The sequence below is a fragment of the Vidua chalybeata genome, chromosome 28, assembly GCF_026979565.1.
Source record: "Vidua chalybeata isolate OUT-0048 chromosome 28, bVidCha1 merged haplotype, whole genome shotgun sequence".
Taxonomy (NCBI): Eukaryota; Metazoa; Chordata; class Aves; order Passeriformes; family Viduidae; genus Vidua; species Vidua chalybeata.
In genome coordinates this window covers 241,359-257,499 of record NC_071557.1, presented here as the reverse complement: position 1 = coordinate 257,499, position 16,141 = coordinate 241,359, and the positions used below count along the sequence as shown (strand labels likewise).

General features: G+C 51.7%; 1 protein-coding gene across 1 annotated transcript in view; it reads right to left on the bottom strand.

Moving 5' to 3' along the window:
- The window catches only part of ZMAT4 (zinc finger matrin-type 4), a 46,716-nt gene extending 30,800 nt beyond the window's left edge, over nt 1-15,916 (bottom strand). Inside the window, exons 1-2 of the mRNA XM_053966621.1 lie at nt 15,796-15,916; nt 929-1,030 (exon numbers count right to left, since the gene is read on the bottom strand). Of these exons, the coding sequence (XP_053822596.1) occupies nt 929-1,030 (102 nt within the window). The 5' untranslated portion in view covers nt 15,796-15,916. The remainder of the gene's footprint in view (nt 1-928; nt 1,031-15,795) is intronic.
- Between the last annotated feature and the right edge of the window lie 225 nt (nt 15,917-16,141).

The window sequence follows — 16,141 nt, the reverse complement described above, 5'->3', positions numbered from 1 at the left end:
CCATGCAACCAAGAACAGAAGCAAAGCACACCTCCCGTGAGTGCAGGAGTCCCTCATCCCCCAGCTCAGCACACAGAATCACAGAACCATTTAGGCTGGAGAAGACCTCCAAGACCACCAAAATCAGACCAAATTATTCCATATTATCCAAATACATGTATTATCTCTGTATTACATATTATGAATATACAGAGTTAATATAGTTTATTCTCTATATACAGACCATGTAATATAGATAATGCAGACATGCATCACTTCTGGAGTCCTCCAGGACAGGCTGGACCATCTCACATGGCCCCAGGGGAGGACAGTCCCTCGTGCACAGCCACCACACAGTGACCCTGCACCTCTTCTGCACTGGAACCTGAGAATCTCTGTTCTCCCATCGGGTGAACACCAAAAGCCCTGGCAGGATCTACACCCAGGCAGTGGGTTTCCTTCCCTGAAGGATTTTACAGCATCATATCCCTCCATAATTTCCTCCTTGTTTAATAGGAATGTATTTAAGTTTGTTTTGAAGATGTGCAGTGCTGTTAATTGCTGTTCTAACATGTCTCTAATAATCCATCCTTTCTAATTATTCATTGCTCACTACCTCTTAAGTGCTTAAATACATTCACAAATTCTAATCTATTCTCTGCACAATCAGTGATTCCTACTCACCAAACCACGGTGCAGCACATTTAATACAACCTGAGCTTGTTTTGCTGCACTCTTAATTGCTCTCCTTGCTAACTGTGTTTCCTTCAGCCCTGATCAAATTGCAGGCTGACTTGGCAAAAACAGAAGGAAAAGCCAGACATGCAGCAGACACAGCTGCAGTGACATCACTGACAGAGTAAGATGCCACCAGTAAAAACAGTTTTTCAAATGCTGAGTCTTGCAAGCAGAACTGCAACGGTGGCGTGACAGACCAAGAACATCCTACCTCGTAATGGGCCACGCGCTGGGACTCGGAGATCAGCTGAGCACTGCACACCTTGCAGTAACTTTCAGTGAACAATTCTTGGTCGATGTCAGAGGATTTCATCTGTGCATGACAGAGAGAAGAGACAAGAAGCAGAATCAGTTACAGAGAGCAGGCAGATGTGTCTGACAAGGCTCCTATAGAGCCAAGGGCAAGGCAACGCTTGAGCCAAGCAGTTCTTGTCACCATGAGGGAATGAAACCAGTGTTACTCAGGTGTAAATGTGACACACAGATGTCCCCCCAGATCCCCAGTCCCTCCCATTTGGAGTCCCCAGGTTTATGCACCAGCAGCCCACGTCAAGTGTTCATTCCTCGCCCCGGGCAGTTCCCGGGAGCTCTGGGACCAGAGCGTGGCCCCTTGGCTGCTGCAGCAGGAGCAGTCAGACACAAGGGCCAGGTGTGCCCAAGCAACACCATCCTCAGAATGCCACACACAGAGCTCAGGTTCCACAGCACAGCCTGCCCCAACATCCACGTGTGAGCGACTTGTGAACGCCTGTTCCCCATCACCTTTCCTATCTAGAAACACCATGCACAGCACCAGCTCTGACAGAGATTGCTCATGGCTCAAAACACACTTGACCATTTGTTATACAACAATAAAAGAGCTTATAAAGACTTTTATAGAGAAGGCAAACAGCATCACAACCTGGAGGAAGGTGGTTTTAAGCTGAAAGAGCACTCTGTCATATTTCTCAATTTAGATGTGGAAGAGAATTGTTTGGATGATTTACTGGGCTGTGCTGTTCTCCAGCGGCTGTTTAAATATTTATGTGTTCCCCAGAACTTTCTACGAGGACACTTGCACCTTTAAAACCAGCTCTCTGAGTGCTCTGATTCACAGGAACACATCGCTCCTCTGTTCATAGCCTCCTCCTTGTGCCACGGCAGGTATACAGATCTCAACTCACAATCAAGGGGTGTATCAGAAAGGTTCAGGCTTAAAACAGACTGAACCCAAGGAGAGCCAGAAAGCAACAGAAGCAGCTACATAGAATATTTCAAACCAACCCCTATGCAAAGTAAGAGGGAAAAGAGAGGCTGCCTTCTTATTAATGCCAAGATAAAATCTATTAATTCACAATCATAACAAACCTGAGCATAATGAAGACTGATAATACAGGTTTTAGAGAGTTCATTCCACTGACAGGGAAGAAAAGTAACATGGAAATGAACAGGCGATGAGATCTCATTAGCAGACAAAGTCAGGTGCAGAAAGGCTGGTCACTGCCGGGCTGTGCAGCGGAGCTGGAGGTGGGTATGCCAAACCCCCAGTGTCCTGCCATCCCACGGTTATTGTGGTCCCTGCATATTTTATGAAAACAAGCAGCTGAGCTGACACCAGAGACTGCCAGCCTGAAGAGACCAGCCGGCTCCGAGTTCCAGGAAAAGGTTTGCTCAGGTGTTTGGTTTACCAGACAAAAACACTAATCTCAGAGCTCCTCTGCTGCTGCACTTGCTCTTGCTTTGATTCTGCAAAGACATTTGCTTGTTTTCTCTTGCTGTCTGCCTAGTTTTAATCCTCATTTGCTCTGTCCAGAGAGATGTTGCATTGAGAAACTTTCAAAGACACCAAAAGACCCTTTTAGGAATACAAGGAGTGTTGCAAAATTGCATCAAAGGCAAAACAAAGTGGGAGGAAGAAATCTCACTTAACTCCAACAGATTGACACAAAGCAAACCAAAGAATCTCATTAAACCTCAATCCAGCAACCAAGCCAGAGACAGGTAACACCACCTTCATTTGCACGCAGCCTGCAATGCTAGTACAAACCCTCATTGCAAAAATCAGAGTAAATCAAAAGCTTCTCAGCATTAGTTCAGCATTCTGTGCTCTGATAACAGAGCCTAAGTCTGTTTTTCTCAAATGGAATCGTCTGTCCTCCTTTATAGCAGCAGGGGCTGAACAGGCTTACCCAGGAACTGGATCTCAGGCATTTTCTCTAAGCAGTAAGTTCTGATACAGGTGTGGGATGTGTTCTCCTCAATATCACAGGTTCAGCACCAGGAGAACACAGTGGTTCTGCTGGTGATGTGACTGCTGTGCACCACGATTCACTTGTAAATATTTGAGTTACCTAATAAAAGTCTCTCTGGAATGGGAGACCCTCACATAACACATCAGAGCACAGTTACATGTGACAGAAGCTCCTGCTCCCAAATCCTGGTGTATCTTCCCCACCAGCAGAACCTGCCTGGCGTCACTTGAGCACCTCAGCAAGGCACAGCTGCCTCCACCCCACTCTCTGCAGAGGACAGCCTGGCACCGCGTTGCTTTGACCTCCCCAAGCAGCTCCTCGGATCCCAGGGCTGTCTCCAAACTGCCACGCTCCCACGGAACCACCAGTGGAAGGATGGGGGGACCCTTCTCTCCCAGGGCAGGTCAGGGACCAGCTCTCTTTGCCTGGATGCACAGGTGAGCAGCAGCAGCTCCTGCTTACCTGAAAGCTCCCTGTGCCCCCAGGAAGCACAGCAAGCCTGGCATTGCCAAAGCCTGCAGGATGGCAGGGTCCCCTTGTCCAGGCACAGAAATGGAACTGGCTGTCCTCATGCCTGGGTTTCTGGCAGATGGTTTCAGTGTTGCTTTTTCCAGGCATTGCTTTCTCATGGTGATGAAAAGTACAGCAAGACAGAGCAGAGAGGGATGGGGATTAGGAAGAACAAAAGAACAAATGGAAGCAATACCTCCTTCATGCTTTTGCATGAATATATTAGGCTAAACTGCTATGAGGATTCAAGCATATGTAAGCTTGGCTACTTAAAATAATTAGAAAGCTCTGGTAACAATAACTGCTCTAGACAAAATTAAATTTTAACAGAAAATAATGGATTCACCTTAGCAAGGAAGATTTCCACACAAGCAATCCACTACCAGCACCCATTTATAGAAATCACCCTTGCAAAGTTGCCACTGAAACCAAGACAGCCCCAGAACAAGTTTAAATTCAAGCACCAGTCACTGACTTGAGGAAACGGACAATTACCTGTCCCACAGAAATGCAACAGAGGAACAAAACTCTCTTCCCCTCCTCAGCAGCTGCCAAAGGACGTCCGGCTAACACGCAGTGAAATGAATGCATGAACTGCATGAACACGCAGTGAAATGAATGCATGAACTGCATGAACACGCAGTGAAATGAATGCATGAACTGCATGAACACGCAGTGAAATGAATGCATGAACTGCATGAACACGCAGTGAAATGAATGCCCCTCTCCACCAGGCAGGTTTTAGAGCTGCCACAGTGCCCAGGGTGGCACCGGCTGGCCCTGCACACAGACCTCAGGGAAGGGCCGGGTATTTCCCGGGGATCTGCCCAGGAACCCCGTTACATGCAGGAACCAAACGTCTGCTTCCTACAAAGGGTGCTGCAGAGACGCCACAGCAAGGCTGGGCGACGGCTTCTCTGCGTAGCTGCAAGAGGCAGACTCTGGACATGAAACCCTGAAAAAGAGCACAGCTTTGTGCTGCGGGTGCCCAGCCTAAAACCAGCACTTCCTCCTCCCCAGAAAAGCTCCCTTTCCCATTTCTGTCTCATCTCAGATACACTTTGTGTTACCCTTCTGTGGGTTAATCCGAGCAGTGATTTATTAACTTCTTCTGCCTGCAAGTGTGATAAAGGGAGTTCATAAGCAATTAATATTTATGTATTTCTAATCACTTAATACCACTGTGGCTCTCTCCCTGCCCACACATGTCTAACTACTCCAGGACTGACCAGGCCTCAGCTGATCTCACCTCACAGCCCATTTGTCAAAATGCAGCAGGGAAAGGAGGGGTTTCCCTGCCACCAGCATGTCCCCAGCTGTGAGGGACGACATTCAAGGGCAGCCACAGGTGCTGAGCAGGGTGGGACATGTCCCTGAACACTCACAGATACTTTTCTTGCTGAGAATTGAAGAACTAACATGGGGTTCATGACCTTGTCACAAACTGTCATGCTGAGCAGAAGCAATTGGTCTGCACCTTGAGGTATAAATATCTGAAACTCCTAATATCCTCCTCCTCAAGTGGGTCATGAGGGGCCTCTCCCAAAAATGACAGACACAAAAACCACAGATTTATTGTGGCCTCCTGTGCCCCACTCCAGTGCCATGTCCCCTCCCTGCTCCACATCCATGGCCTCTGCACACGCCAGCTCAGCACCTCCAGGCATGGCTCAGTGTGTCACAGGAGACCTCGTCTGCAGCACCTCGTGCCACATGGCTGCAATTCTTCTCAGCAGTTTCAGTGACTGTAACAGCTCAGTGAAAAATAAATTCCATCAGACTGGCGCCAGGTTTTGGCAATGTCCAGAAAGGTGCTAACTAAGCTGCACTAAATTTTGGAGGACAGCAACCCACAACTGACATCAGAGACATATGCAAAGCCAAATTCCTTTCTAAGGAAATACTTTGCACCAGCTGAATCCTTCCAGGTGGGGTCACATGCTAAATGTGTCCCTGTCAGACAGGAGAGTGGTGGAAGTGCCCTGGAATTCCTGTATACATTCATTTTTCTATTGCCCAATCAAGGACAAGGAGTGCCATAGGAAATATACAGGGTTCAGCAACTTGGTTTTCTCCAGTCGAGAGGAAAAAAAATGTGGTCTCATATCTGAGTTACTCTTGAAGGCCTATAATCACTTTTTCCAAAATTAAAAGCCTCCAAAATCTCCACAGTGGAGCACATTCGTGAGCATGTGCACGAATGCCTAATGCAAACAACAAGCCAAAAATTAAATGTCCTGATTTTCATGTTATGAATTATTTGTGGCTTTTGCTGCTGTCACTCTCTCATGGATTAGCATCTCGTGTAACACCTCCTGTTTTTGTCTGTTGTTTAATTTGTCTTGCAATAAAAAGAAAAAAAGCCTTTACTAATAATTAATGTGCTTTGAGCAACTCTGTCACTGCACTTACATGGAGGCATCTGAAGAAATGCAAAACTGCCTTTTGAAGTGCCTGATTTCCCAGCACGACAAGACAATGGCTGAGCCTGTTCCATGAGTGCAATTCTCCTCCTGTTCTTATTGCCTTGAGACAGTCTGGGTGCTGGAGGCCACAGCAGCCAGGAAAAGGGCTGGGATGGGGCAGCCCGGGGCAGTTCCGTGCTGCTGGCTCTCCCTGGCAGCCACAGACAGGACAGGACAGCCCATCCCATGGTGATGACAGGACTCTGTAGCCCACCTGAGCTGCTGCAACAGCCCAAATTCACAGCCATGGGATCTGCAGCCTCAGCCTGTACCAGCACCTGGATTTCCCTCCTGTCCCTCCACAGTCCCAGAGAGAGGTGGAGCAGGGCAACGTAACAGAGCCCAGAAAATCCTGTGTCCCAGAGGTCATGGCAGTGTGTCCCTACCCACAAAGAGCTCCCTACGAGCCACAGCTCCAGAGGATGTGTGTGCTATTTTCAGTTTTTCCCATTCTCCTGCCAAACCAAAGATGTTCCACGTCCCTCCAGCTGTGCTGAACATCTGCCATCTCTACCATGCTTCACCTTCCCTGCAGTTCTTGTTTGGTTTGGGGTTTATCCCAACTCCCTCCATTCCCTAAATCCTCTACAGAGTCAATTTGCTTCACTTCTGCACTGAGCCTTTGATGCATTTGGACACGCTTTATTGGAGCCTTGAAAATCAGAACAAGATTGTGTGTGGCACGAGCTGGGGAGCAGGAGAGATCCTGCACGTGGCTGCTGCATGTGTCAGCACAGAGAGGAGAGGTTGTGGAAAACAACAGGGGCGAGTCAGAGCCCCAGTGCAGACGAGGCTCAACCTCAGCACCCTAAATGCCTCACTTCACACGATTTCCCCCAGTGTAAGCAGGCAAGTTGCTCATTTGCTGGGGTTGACTTCTTGATAGAAGTGCCCAAGGGGGCCAGGCTGGATGGGCCTTGGAGAAACCTGGGCTAGTGGAAGGTGTCCCTGCCCAAGGAAGGGAATTGGAACAAGGTGATTTTTAAGGTCTTTTCTAACCCAAACCATTCTGGGATTCTGTGTTTGCCAGGACTAAGAAAAGTACAGTCACACAACAGAAGTGCCCTCTCAGTGGACGGAGATGGTGTTTTTGGAAAGAGCCTCTCAGCTTTCATGCCACTGTGGGAAGGAAATGCCATGGATGTCTCATTGAATTCCCAAGACTCATGAGCTCTGGGCCAGTGGGAAAGCTGCCATATGTTCCCATCTCCTCACCTAATCATCAAGGTACCATTTATGTAAACTGAACCAAGCAAGAAAACCGCCTGATGAACACATCAGGAGAAGCAGTGTTCTGTGGCAGAGGGAAGCCAGGAGAGACAGGCAATACCCTCCAGGCAGAACAACAGCAGGGCCACGTCTCCAGGTGTGCCTCTGCAGCCCCCACCTGCACCACGCCGGGCAGCACAGCACCCACCTGATGGGGGAGCAGAAGCAGGGGACTCGAGCTCATGCGTGGCACTAAAATCCAGCTGGTGACTTTTTGACCTACTGCCTGTTCGAAGTGGGAACAAAAGGCAAGCAACGGAAATTACGGGCCCGCAGAAGCAGAGAGCAAAGGACAGATCTGAGCGTGCAGTGGAGACAAGCCCTCCATGCCCCAAAGTGCCTCAGGGAACACGAGGGAAGGCCACTGCTGAATTCACAGGGAGCCATGCTGCAATTCTGCGAGTAGCACCATTCCTTCCCTACAAATGCAAGTATCCCATTAAGCACATGAACTTTTCTAATTATTCACACTACATCATGTAGCAGGGTTTAATTGCAAACATGTGCTGATTTGAGTAAAAATACACTTTAAAAAAAGAGATTGATATATTGTGACTGTTTTAATACAGTTTGTAGGAACTCAAGGGAGAGCTATCAGATTTTGTGCCGCAGGGTATCGACTCTGTGTCCTGCACACTTCAAGGACGGGGCTCTGTCACTCACTGCTGCATGGCCAGGTGGCACAGCTCAACCCTTAGCAGTGGGGACAGCCCAGAAACCTCCTGAAATAAGCATTAAAACAGACCTGTGCAGGCTTTGCAGAAACTACACTCGAGACAGAGGGGCTGCTGGAGTCAGAGGCAGAGGAGAGGGACTAACTTGCATGAGGATGGTTAGCAAAAGTGGGACCTTGACCCGGGTCCCACCTTCCTGCAGGAACGGGTTCCCCTTGACTGAGCCCAGACCTCCCCAGCCTGGAGAGGATGCCTGGTCCAGCGCAGCCAGGTCTGGAACCCAGCCTGGTCTGGAACCCTGGCACCTGCTCCCGCTTGCCTCCACATCCCGGTGCTCTCCCCTCCACCCTTCCTCCCGTGCCAGCAGCGGGGCGTGTTTTGGCAGCTCTCGGTGCCCCCAGCCGTGAGCAGGGCAGCTGCAGCCCCTGGCCCCGGGCTCCCCGGGGCCCTGCCGGGCGTCGCGGCCGAGCCCGGGGCGCAGCGCGGCGCCTGGCGGGCTCACCCGCCAGAGCCAGGGTTACCATGTGATGCTCACGGTTGCCATGGAAACGGTGGTTTCTCACAAAAAGACACATAAATAGTCTCGGCACTCGCTGAGCGTGGGCGCAGCCCCAGCCAGGCTGGGGCACCCCGGCAGCCGGGTCACTGCTGCCCGGCCAGGCCCCGCACACACCGGGGCCCCCGCACAGCCCGGCAGTCTCTGCCAGGAACACACGTGCAGTTTTGGATAAGCAGGACCTACTTTTTCCAGTGGCTCCCTAATAACATACAAAATGGCAGGAAGCGAGGCAAGCCGAATCCCATGCCGGCAGCCCGTTGCCTCTGGTACTTTGCATAATCAGGGCTTGTCAGTCCCCATCAGCTTCAGCTCAGAAACCCAAGAGGAAAAGCCATGTAAGGTGGCAACAGACTTAGAAGAAGCTTCTAGAGAACAAATCTGTCCATCGCTGATGGGGGATTATTTTAATTCTGGATCCCTGATAAAAGCCTGCATGCTTGCCTGGCTGGCTAAGCTAAAGCACCTCTTCCCAAAACCACAATCGGGCTCAGCAGCACTAACCCCAGATCACTTTACTGCTGACAGCACTAAATGCTCCCTGCCCAGCAGATGTTAACCAAGTTAGAGACAGCAGAAGCAGAGATGCCCCAGGTTATCTATGAGTTTTCAGCCGCGGTGGAGCAGGTGGGCTGAGCTCCTCTCCACCCCCTAGGATGGCTCCTCTCCCACCCTGGGTTGCCAGCCAGAGATGACTCACCCACTGCCACCTGGCAGGATTTACAGGAGCTCGGGTGCCACCAAGGCAGCTGAGCAACTCCGGCCAGGAACCCTCCCTGCCTGCAATGACTGATGGACTCTGCTCCCTTCAGCCACAGCTCCCTGCTACAGCAGAGCTTCTTGTCATCAAAGAAATGATTTAGAAACAAGATACCAGGAATGCAAATGTTTCCAGAGTCCCCCAGCTAGCACAGAGCAGCTAAACACTGGCCTCATTAAACTGCACATCCAAATTCCACATCCTCTAAAGGGTATCGGCAGATTTCATTAAACTCCTTCTTATTATCATGTAATCTGTCAATTAGCTTTGTGAGCACCAGCAAACAAGGAGCTTTATCTTAAGTAAAATATAAAACATTTACATCCTTCCTACAGCACTTTATCTTTGCCCATCTTCGATTTAGAAAAAGAAAAAACAAACCCCTCCTTTTGTTTGCATTTGCTTTCTTCTAAGAAGCAGGAGCATCTCCCACTCTCAGCCACACTAAGCAGAAGCATGCTGGACTTTTAAGTTTTATGTCAGACCCGTCTTCCTTGGGCCTGGGAGCATCTCAGCAAGCCACACAGATAACTCATGTTTCATTTTCGCCTCTGGAAAAAACGCCATTCTGTCCCTTACCAAGAGATGAGCAATGAGAAATGGTTGATCAATGCCCACTGCAGTGCTCCAGCCAAAGGGTCTCCAGAAATGCAAATTGTTCTATTTTTGTGAGAAATTAAACTGCCACTGCAGAAGGGCTGGAGCTGGGCACGCACCAGGGTAGGCACTGGCTGCTCCTTTCGAAGACCAGCTCTGACTCATAGGTTTGGAAAGGTCTCCCTTTCCTGCATAGTCTGGGGACTCCAATTCCTACAGTATTTATTAGGCATCCCCTATGGTACTCAGAAGCAACAGAAAGGCATTAAAACAAGTTAATGTGTTTCATATACCATCAGTTTTCCAAGTGGAATTTGTAGGTTATCCTGCACCCGTGGCTGTCAGCCTCACGGTCTGGCTAGGAGGGAAAAGGGCTCAAAAATGCTCCTTGTATGTTCTGCAGAGCCAAAAACATCCCAGCTGCTTTGTAATGTCCTGTCTAACCCACTGTCAGAGCAGAACACTATGAACTGGCTCCTCACATCCCTATGTCTTCACTGCCCTGTTCCCAGGCGTGGGGATCTGCTGGGACCCCCCAGCCTGTGCCTCTGAGAGCAGGCAAGGGGAGCAGCCTGGCACCTCCTCAAAAGGCACAACGAGCTGAAAGTGCAGTAAGGACTCTGATAATTAACAGAGAAAATAACGGGTCCCCACACTCTGTGTGACTCCTGCCCCCGCCAGACTACCATGAACTACAGCTGCGTGCTTGAAAATTAGATGGATTAATTATTGCTACAATTAGTAGTATTGTGAATCATCTCTGGTGGCAGGAAATAATATTGTCATAAACTTGTCTAATTGCTCAGTATTTCCAAATGAGCAGTTGAATCTGCAGTTATCATCTTGACGCTTTCACTAGTGACACTGTAGGATGGAAAACACAGAATTGATTAATTAGTCTTCATTTTAAGTCAAACTAAACTCTGGCTTCCCTCCGCCACATGCTGTCACTGGAGCCAAGACTGAAGCTCGGAGGTGGCAAGCACAGACGTGGAAGGCACCCCCGTGTCCTGAGATCCAGGGTTAGAGCTGAGAGCAGGGGAGCTGCCAGCCTGAGCACCCTGCTCACCCACCGAGGCCACAACAGCTTCTGCCTCGAATACAATCAGCTCACATGTGCTTATTGCACATCAAATAACAGAGGGGCTTGCACAGCATTCTGCACAACAGCAGGTTTAACCGACTAATTTATGGTTTTGAATGCTGTGGGTGTTCAATTCCATCCGCTCCCGGGAGCTTCTGACGAGCCACTCTAGGTGCTGCAGATCCAGCACTCCAAGCTTTTCCCGTTTTCTCGGTGAATTTTGAAACCAGAGCATGTCTCACCTTCACAGCTCACTGCTGGGTGTCATGTCTCTGGCTGCATCCTACAAGACAGCTTTAAATACCAACATCTCACTTCACCACCAGGTCCACCCACTGTTTTTAAGTGGCTGGATCAAATTTAGGAGCAGTTTTGAGTTCACAGTGCAGTTCCCCATGTCTCCTCGTGGTTCATGTCACCTTCTGAGAGCTGTGGGTGCAGCTCCACCACACCCAGCTCACGGGCAGCGGGGACCTTGCTCACGTGCCCTTTGTGACACACACAAATAACATGTATGTGACATATAGGCAAGTAGATCAAAGCAGCAGCCAAGTGACACCTCTAGGGCCTCAAGTGCTGAGGATGATAAACTGGAAAGGTTTATTTATACTCTCCCACCTTCAGGATTTGTTTCACCAACAAAGATGCATTGGCAAAAAGCGGGTCTAAGCTTAACTATACCTTCTACACCGTTTCCCCTTAAACAAGGCAAAGTAAATATATTTCTGCTTCAGAATTAAAAGCAGCAATATTCCTCTCCCCTATTGCTTTCTAAATGAAGCTCCTGAAAACCCTTTTTGAAGCTTCCCAAATTCATTTCCAGACCTGCTCCCCGCTGTGCTCAGGAGAAATGGATTAAACAAGCCTTTTGAAGAGCAGCTGCCCGTAAGCTGCTCTGGGGACAGCTCAGCTCAGCTTTTTCCGTGTCTCCTGGAAGCAGGACAGACACCAAAACTCCCAGGACCAAACCTGCATGTGTAGGCAAAATGCTGCCATTGGGTGAGCGCTGCACCCGAGGCCCGAGTCCCAGGCAGCCAGAGCTGGCAAAGTCACCCGGGTCCCTGACAGCACAATAAAGGCCTCAAACCTGTCAGGCATTGCACAACAGGCAAGTTTTGATATTGCAAATATTCATCTCCAGCCATTTCTAGTTAATGAAACAGAGCAAACTGTCGAGAAAAATGGGAACATTACAGTAAAAACAACAACAAATTAAACTCTAATGCAATTAGAGAGTAATTAGGGATCTATCCTCTGGGAGCATTTTGGAACTCTGGGTCTTTCTCAAAATCTGATCCCTCTGCAACTTTATTCCTTTCTAGTTAATAAGGAAGAAGTGAGTGGCACGGCTCCCCCTGGCTCCCTGCAAAAAGCCATCTTCTGCTCTGCAGGAGCAGGAGGTGCTGGCAGGTAAAGCATTCACACCTCTGGGCCGAGGAAAATGCAGGTGTCAGCAGAACAGGGTGCAAAGGGAGAACAGAAACCACTGCCTGTGCCTGCTGCAAGGTGACCAGAAACACAGAGACCCAAATGCTCTGGTGTACGAGCCAGGCTGAGCAGGCACAAGCTGACAGCAGAGCATAGCCACCCCAGAAAACCCTTTGTTTTCCTGCACACAGCTCTGATACAAGCCACAGCCTGGAAAAATACATATTTAATACCTCTCGACTTTTTAAATGCACTCATAAATGTACTCACTCCTCTATATACCTTAGCTAAACCTCTCAAGCTTGCTGCAGGACAGAGCAGGGCAGCCTTTGGGCATCAGTCCCTGCGGTGCCCTGGGCAGGGCACAGGGAGCCCTCAGCACCCAGAGGTGCCCCAACGCTGCACACTGCCTGGACTGCCTCCCTGACACCCCGAGGGTGGGAGACGTGGAGTGTGGTACCAACAAGGCATCCAGGAAATCACGGGAGAACTGGAACGAAGAGGCAAGGATGCACTGTCCCCTTCAGCCATATCTCCACCCAGGCTCATCCACACGGTGCCCGAGGGTTACAGCAAAGCCTGGTGCTGTTAAACCTTCCTCTGGGGGATGCAGACACAGTGAACACTCTCTTCAGAGGGTGAGGTGGTAGGGCATGAAGAAAAGCTTTCCCTCCATTCCCTGAGGCTGCTGCTATTCCTGGGGGTAGCCCTGTCTGCATTTCACGGCTCCAGTACTTCTCAGCAAGGGGTGTTTTCATGCTTTGAAAGGAATAATAAAGCTAGGTCCTGCCCTATGTCCTGCTACCTGCCCAGCAGGTGACAGGGAGATAACCCCCTCCGTGTTCAGCAGAGGAAGGTATCTGTGCAAGGAAGGGAGGTGGGAGCCTTGACCTTCAACTGTTTCTGTACCTAAATCTGCCCTTGGGACACCCAGAGCCCCATTCTGGCCTAGAAATTGGCCCAATTCTGATCTCTCAAACCAGTTCTTTCCTTGGGAGCTTAACCCAGATAAAGTGAGATCTCCAGATCCGAAAGTGCCCGGGGCAGCAGCGCAAGGACCAGCCCGGACCAGCCCCAGGACCCACAGCCATTTCCAAGATGGTTTGAAGAGCCTGCCTAATTGTGAAAGAACACCTTGCAATGGAAAAGGGTATGATTAGAGACACAGGTATCAAAAATATGCCAACTTCTGGTCAAAAGTTGCTTCTTGCAAAGGAATAATTCTCAGCAAACACCCACTATTGTTGTCTGCCCTTAACCACTGGCATGAGGGCTCTCTGCTGGGGGGCTTGGGGATCTTTCCTCCCTCCCTGCAGGGAGGCATTACAAATCCACCAGCAGACCAGACATCAGCATTCCCAGGTAAATCCCCAGCAAAGGGGGAGAGGTGGCGCAGGAGCCGTAAATCCCCAGAGAGAGGAAGCCAGCTGCTCACTGTGAGCAAGGTGCTCAGTCAGCAAGGACCAACTGGCTGCACCAATTCCTCTGCAAACTGGAAGCAGCAAATAAAACAAATCCAGGCAAATATCAGCAAAACAATTCCTTACACAGACACTTTTCAAGTGGGGGCAGTCAGCAATGCTGCCAATAGCTGGGAAGGCCTCTCAGGGTGCAGCACACCTGGAAAAGTCAAAGGCAGCAGCACTGCACCTCCTCTGTGCTGTCCAGGGCAGGAAAAGGCAGAAAAGCCCGAGGAAGGAAGGCTGGACGCAGAAGAAAAGTTAAGACTGAGCAACTCAGAGGCAAGGGAAATGACTTCTGAAACACCCCAGCCAGCCAGGCACATGCAGAACCATCGAGCAATGTGTGGACAAGTATCAGTTACCTGGAGAGATTCAGAAGTGACTAAGAATGGTCAGATAAAATCAATTGTGATTGATTGGAAATCACCTCAAATTTTGAAACTGTCCCACCCCAGGATGTGGCCCGACAGCAGGATGCTCCCCAGGAACAGGGATGCAGGAGGTGCTGGTACAGGGACACTTGCGTCAGGAGGTTTATAACCTACAGGTTTACACTATTCTGAGAGTATTTAATAAAGGATTCCCAACCTCCTGCTTCTGATAAAATCAGGGGGAAAGACCCATTTGTACTCTAGAAAGCTCCCGTGCTGCCTCTCCTTCCTGTCCCTTTCTACAGTAGATGAGTCACTGTCTAGAACCTTTAGCAAAACACCTCTTATTGTTTATCAGGTCCCTGCTACTCCCTGCCCCACAGCACAGTGCAGTGTCAGGCAATGCTCCAGGTCACTATCCCCTGCCTGTGGAATGATGAGGAACCCAAAGCTGAAGCCCCTCTGCCCAGCATCCCCCTTTCTGGGCTGCTTCTGCCCAAGAGCATCCCCCTGCTCCTCTCTCCCCTTCCGGGGCAGGCAGTTGTGTTTTGCAGAGGGACTGCACGTGCTCCCGCAAGAGCAAACAGCACAGCCTCACGCAGAAAATGCAAAGTGATGGTTTTTAACTCAGCGCTCTGCAAATCTTGTTCTTCACCAAATACCACACACTCAGGCCGCTTCAGCATCACGGGAGGTTAAAAGGAGTGTGCGGCTGTACCAAGGACAGTCACCCAAGCACGATTAGCGTCAGGAACTAGGGGGGCACTGCCCAAGTCCGGTGTCGCTAACGAACCGCTAGCAATCCTGACGGCTCAGGGGTGGGTTGCCAGAGACCCTTCCCACAGCCCGAACCAGGTGTAATGTCGCTCGCGCTGTGTCAGGGACGGCTCTGGCCGGGCTCTGACCTCCGGACGCCCCCGGTGCAACACGTGGGGCCAGGCAGCCCCACGGCGCCCACGGACCGATCCCCTCCGCCGGCCGAGCGGCCGCTGCAGCGCCCAGCGCCGTCCCCGGGGACGGCGGCCCCGGCGGCCCCGCGGCCTCCCTGCCACCGCGCCTCTGGCCTCCGAGCCCTGCTGGCTTAGGAAGTTCTCCAAACTTCCCAAACAACGCAGAGAACAGGCTTGTTTTCCTGCATCTACAGACATCCACCAGCCCCGGGAGCTCCCGATCGCCGCCGGGCCACGGGGCCGCCTGTGCAGAGCTCATCCCGGCGGAGCACCCCGAGCTGCACCACGCACCGGCCCCGGGGCTGCTTCCCCAGAGTCCCGCACCCACAGGCCTGGCTGCTGCCGCCCTCCGCCTCACAGGTGGATGCAGCATTCCCTAAAAACTCCGCCGGGAAAACACGCCAGGGCTTGCCGCGGGTCTGGACCGCTCGCAGGGCGTGCGCCGGCCACCGCCGACCACCGCCGCGGCTGCGGGGTGGCACGGGGGCAGAGCCGCCCGCTCCCTGACGGGTCGAACCCGCGTCCCGGCTCCATCCGCAACAGCGCTGGCATCGCCCGAACCGCCCCGGCGGTCGGTCCCAGCCGGAACCGGACCGCCTCCCACCGCCCGCACCGACACCGCTATTAACAGGCTCCGGTTCTTCCGCAAACTTTCCTCCAACTCCCATCAACAGATCCCGCAGCCACCCCCGCGCGAGCCGGCGGGTCGGTGTCCGGTACCTTCGTGTCCGGCCGGTGCCTCCGGGGCCGATGGCCAGCGACTCCAGGGCCGGTGCCTCGGGCGCGGCGGGGCCGCTCCAGCCGGGCGCCGGCGCCGCTGCCCCGGGCTCCGGGGCCGCCGCAGCCGCCGCTCCCGCTGCCGCCGCTCCGCCGAGCCCAGGCCGAGTGCGGCGGGGGGCGGCGGGCGGGGCCGGGCCGGGGCCGCGGCTCCTCCCCGGCAGCGCCATTGGCTCCGCCGCGCTCCGCAGGGCCGCCCGCCCGCAGCCCCCGGCCCCGCGGCGGAGCCGTCCGGGCTGGCCGCCACCCGCGGGACGGGTGTGACACGGGCGGAGAGCGACAGGACGCG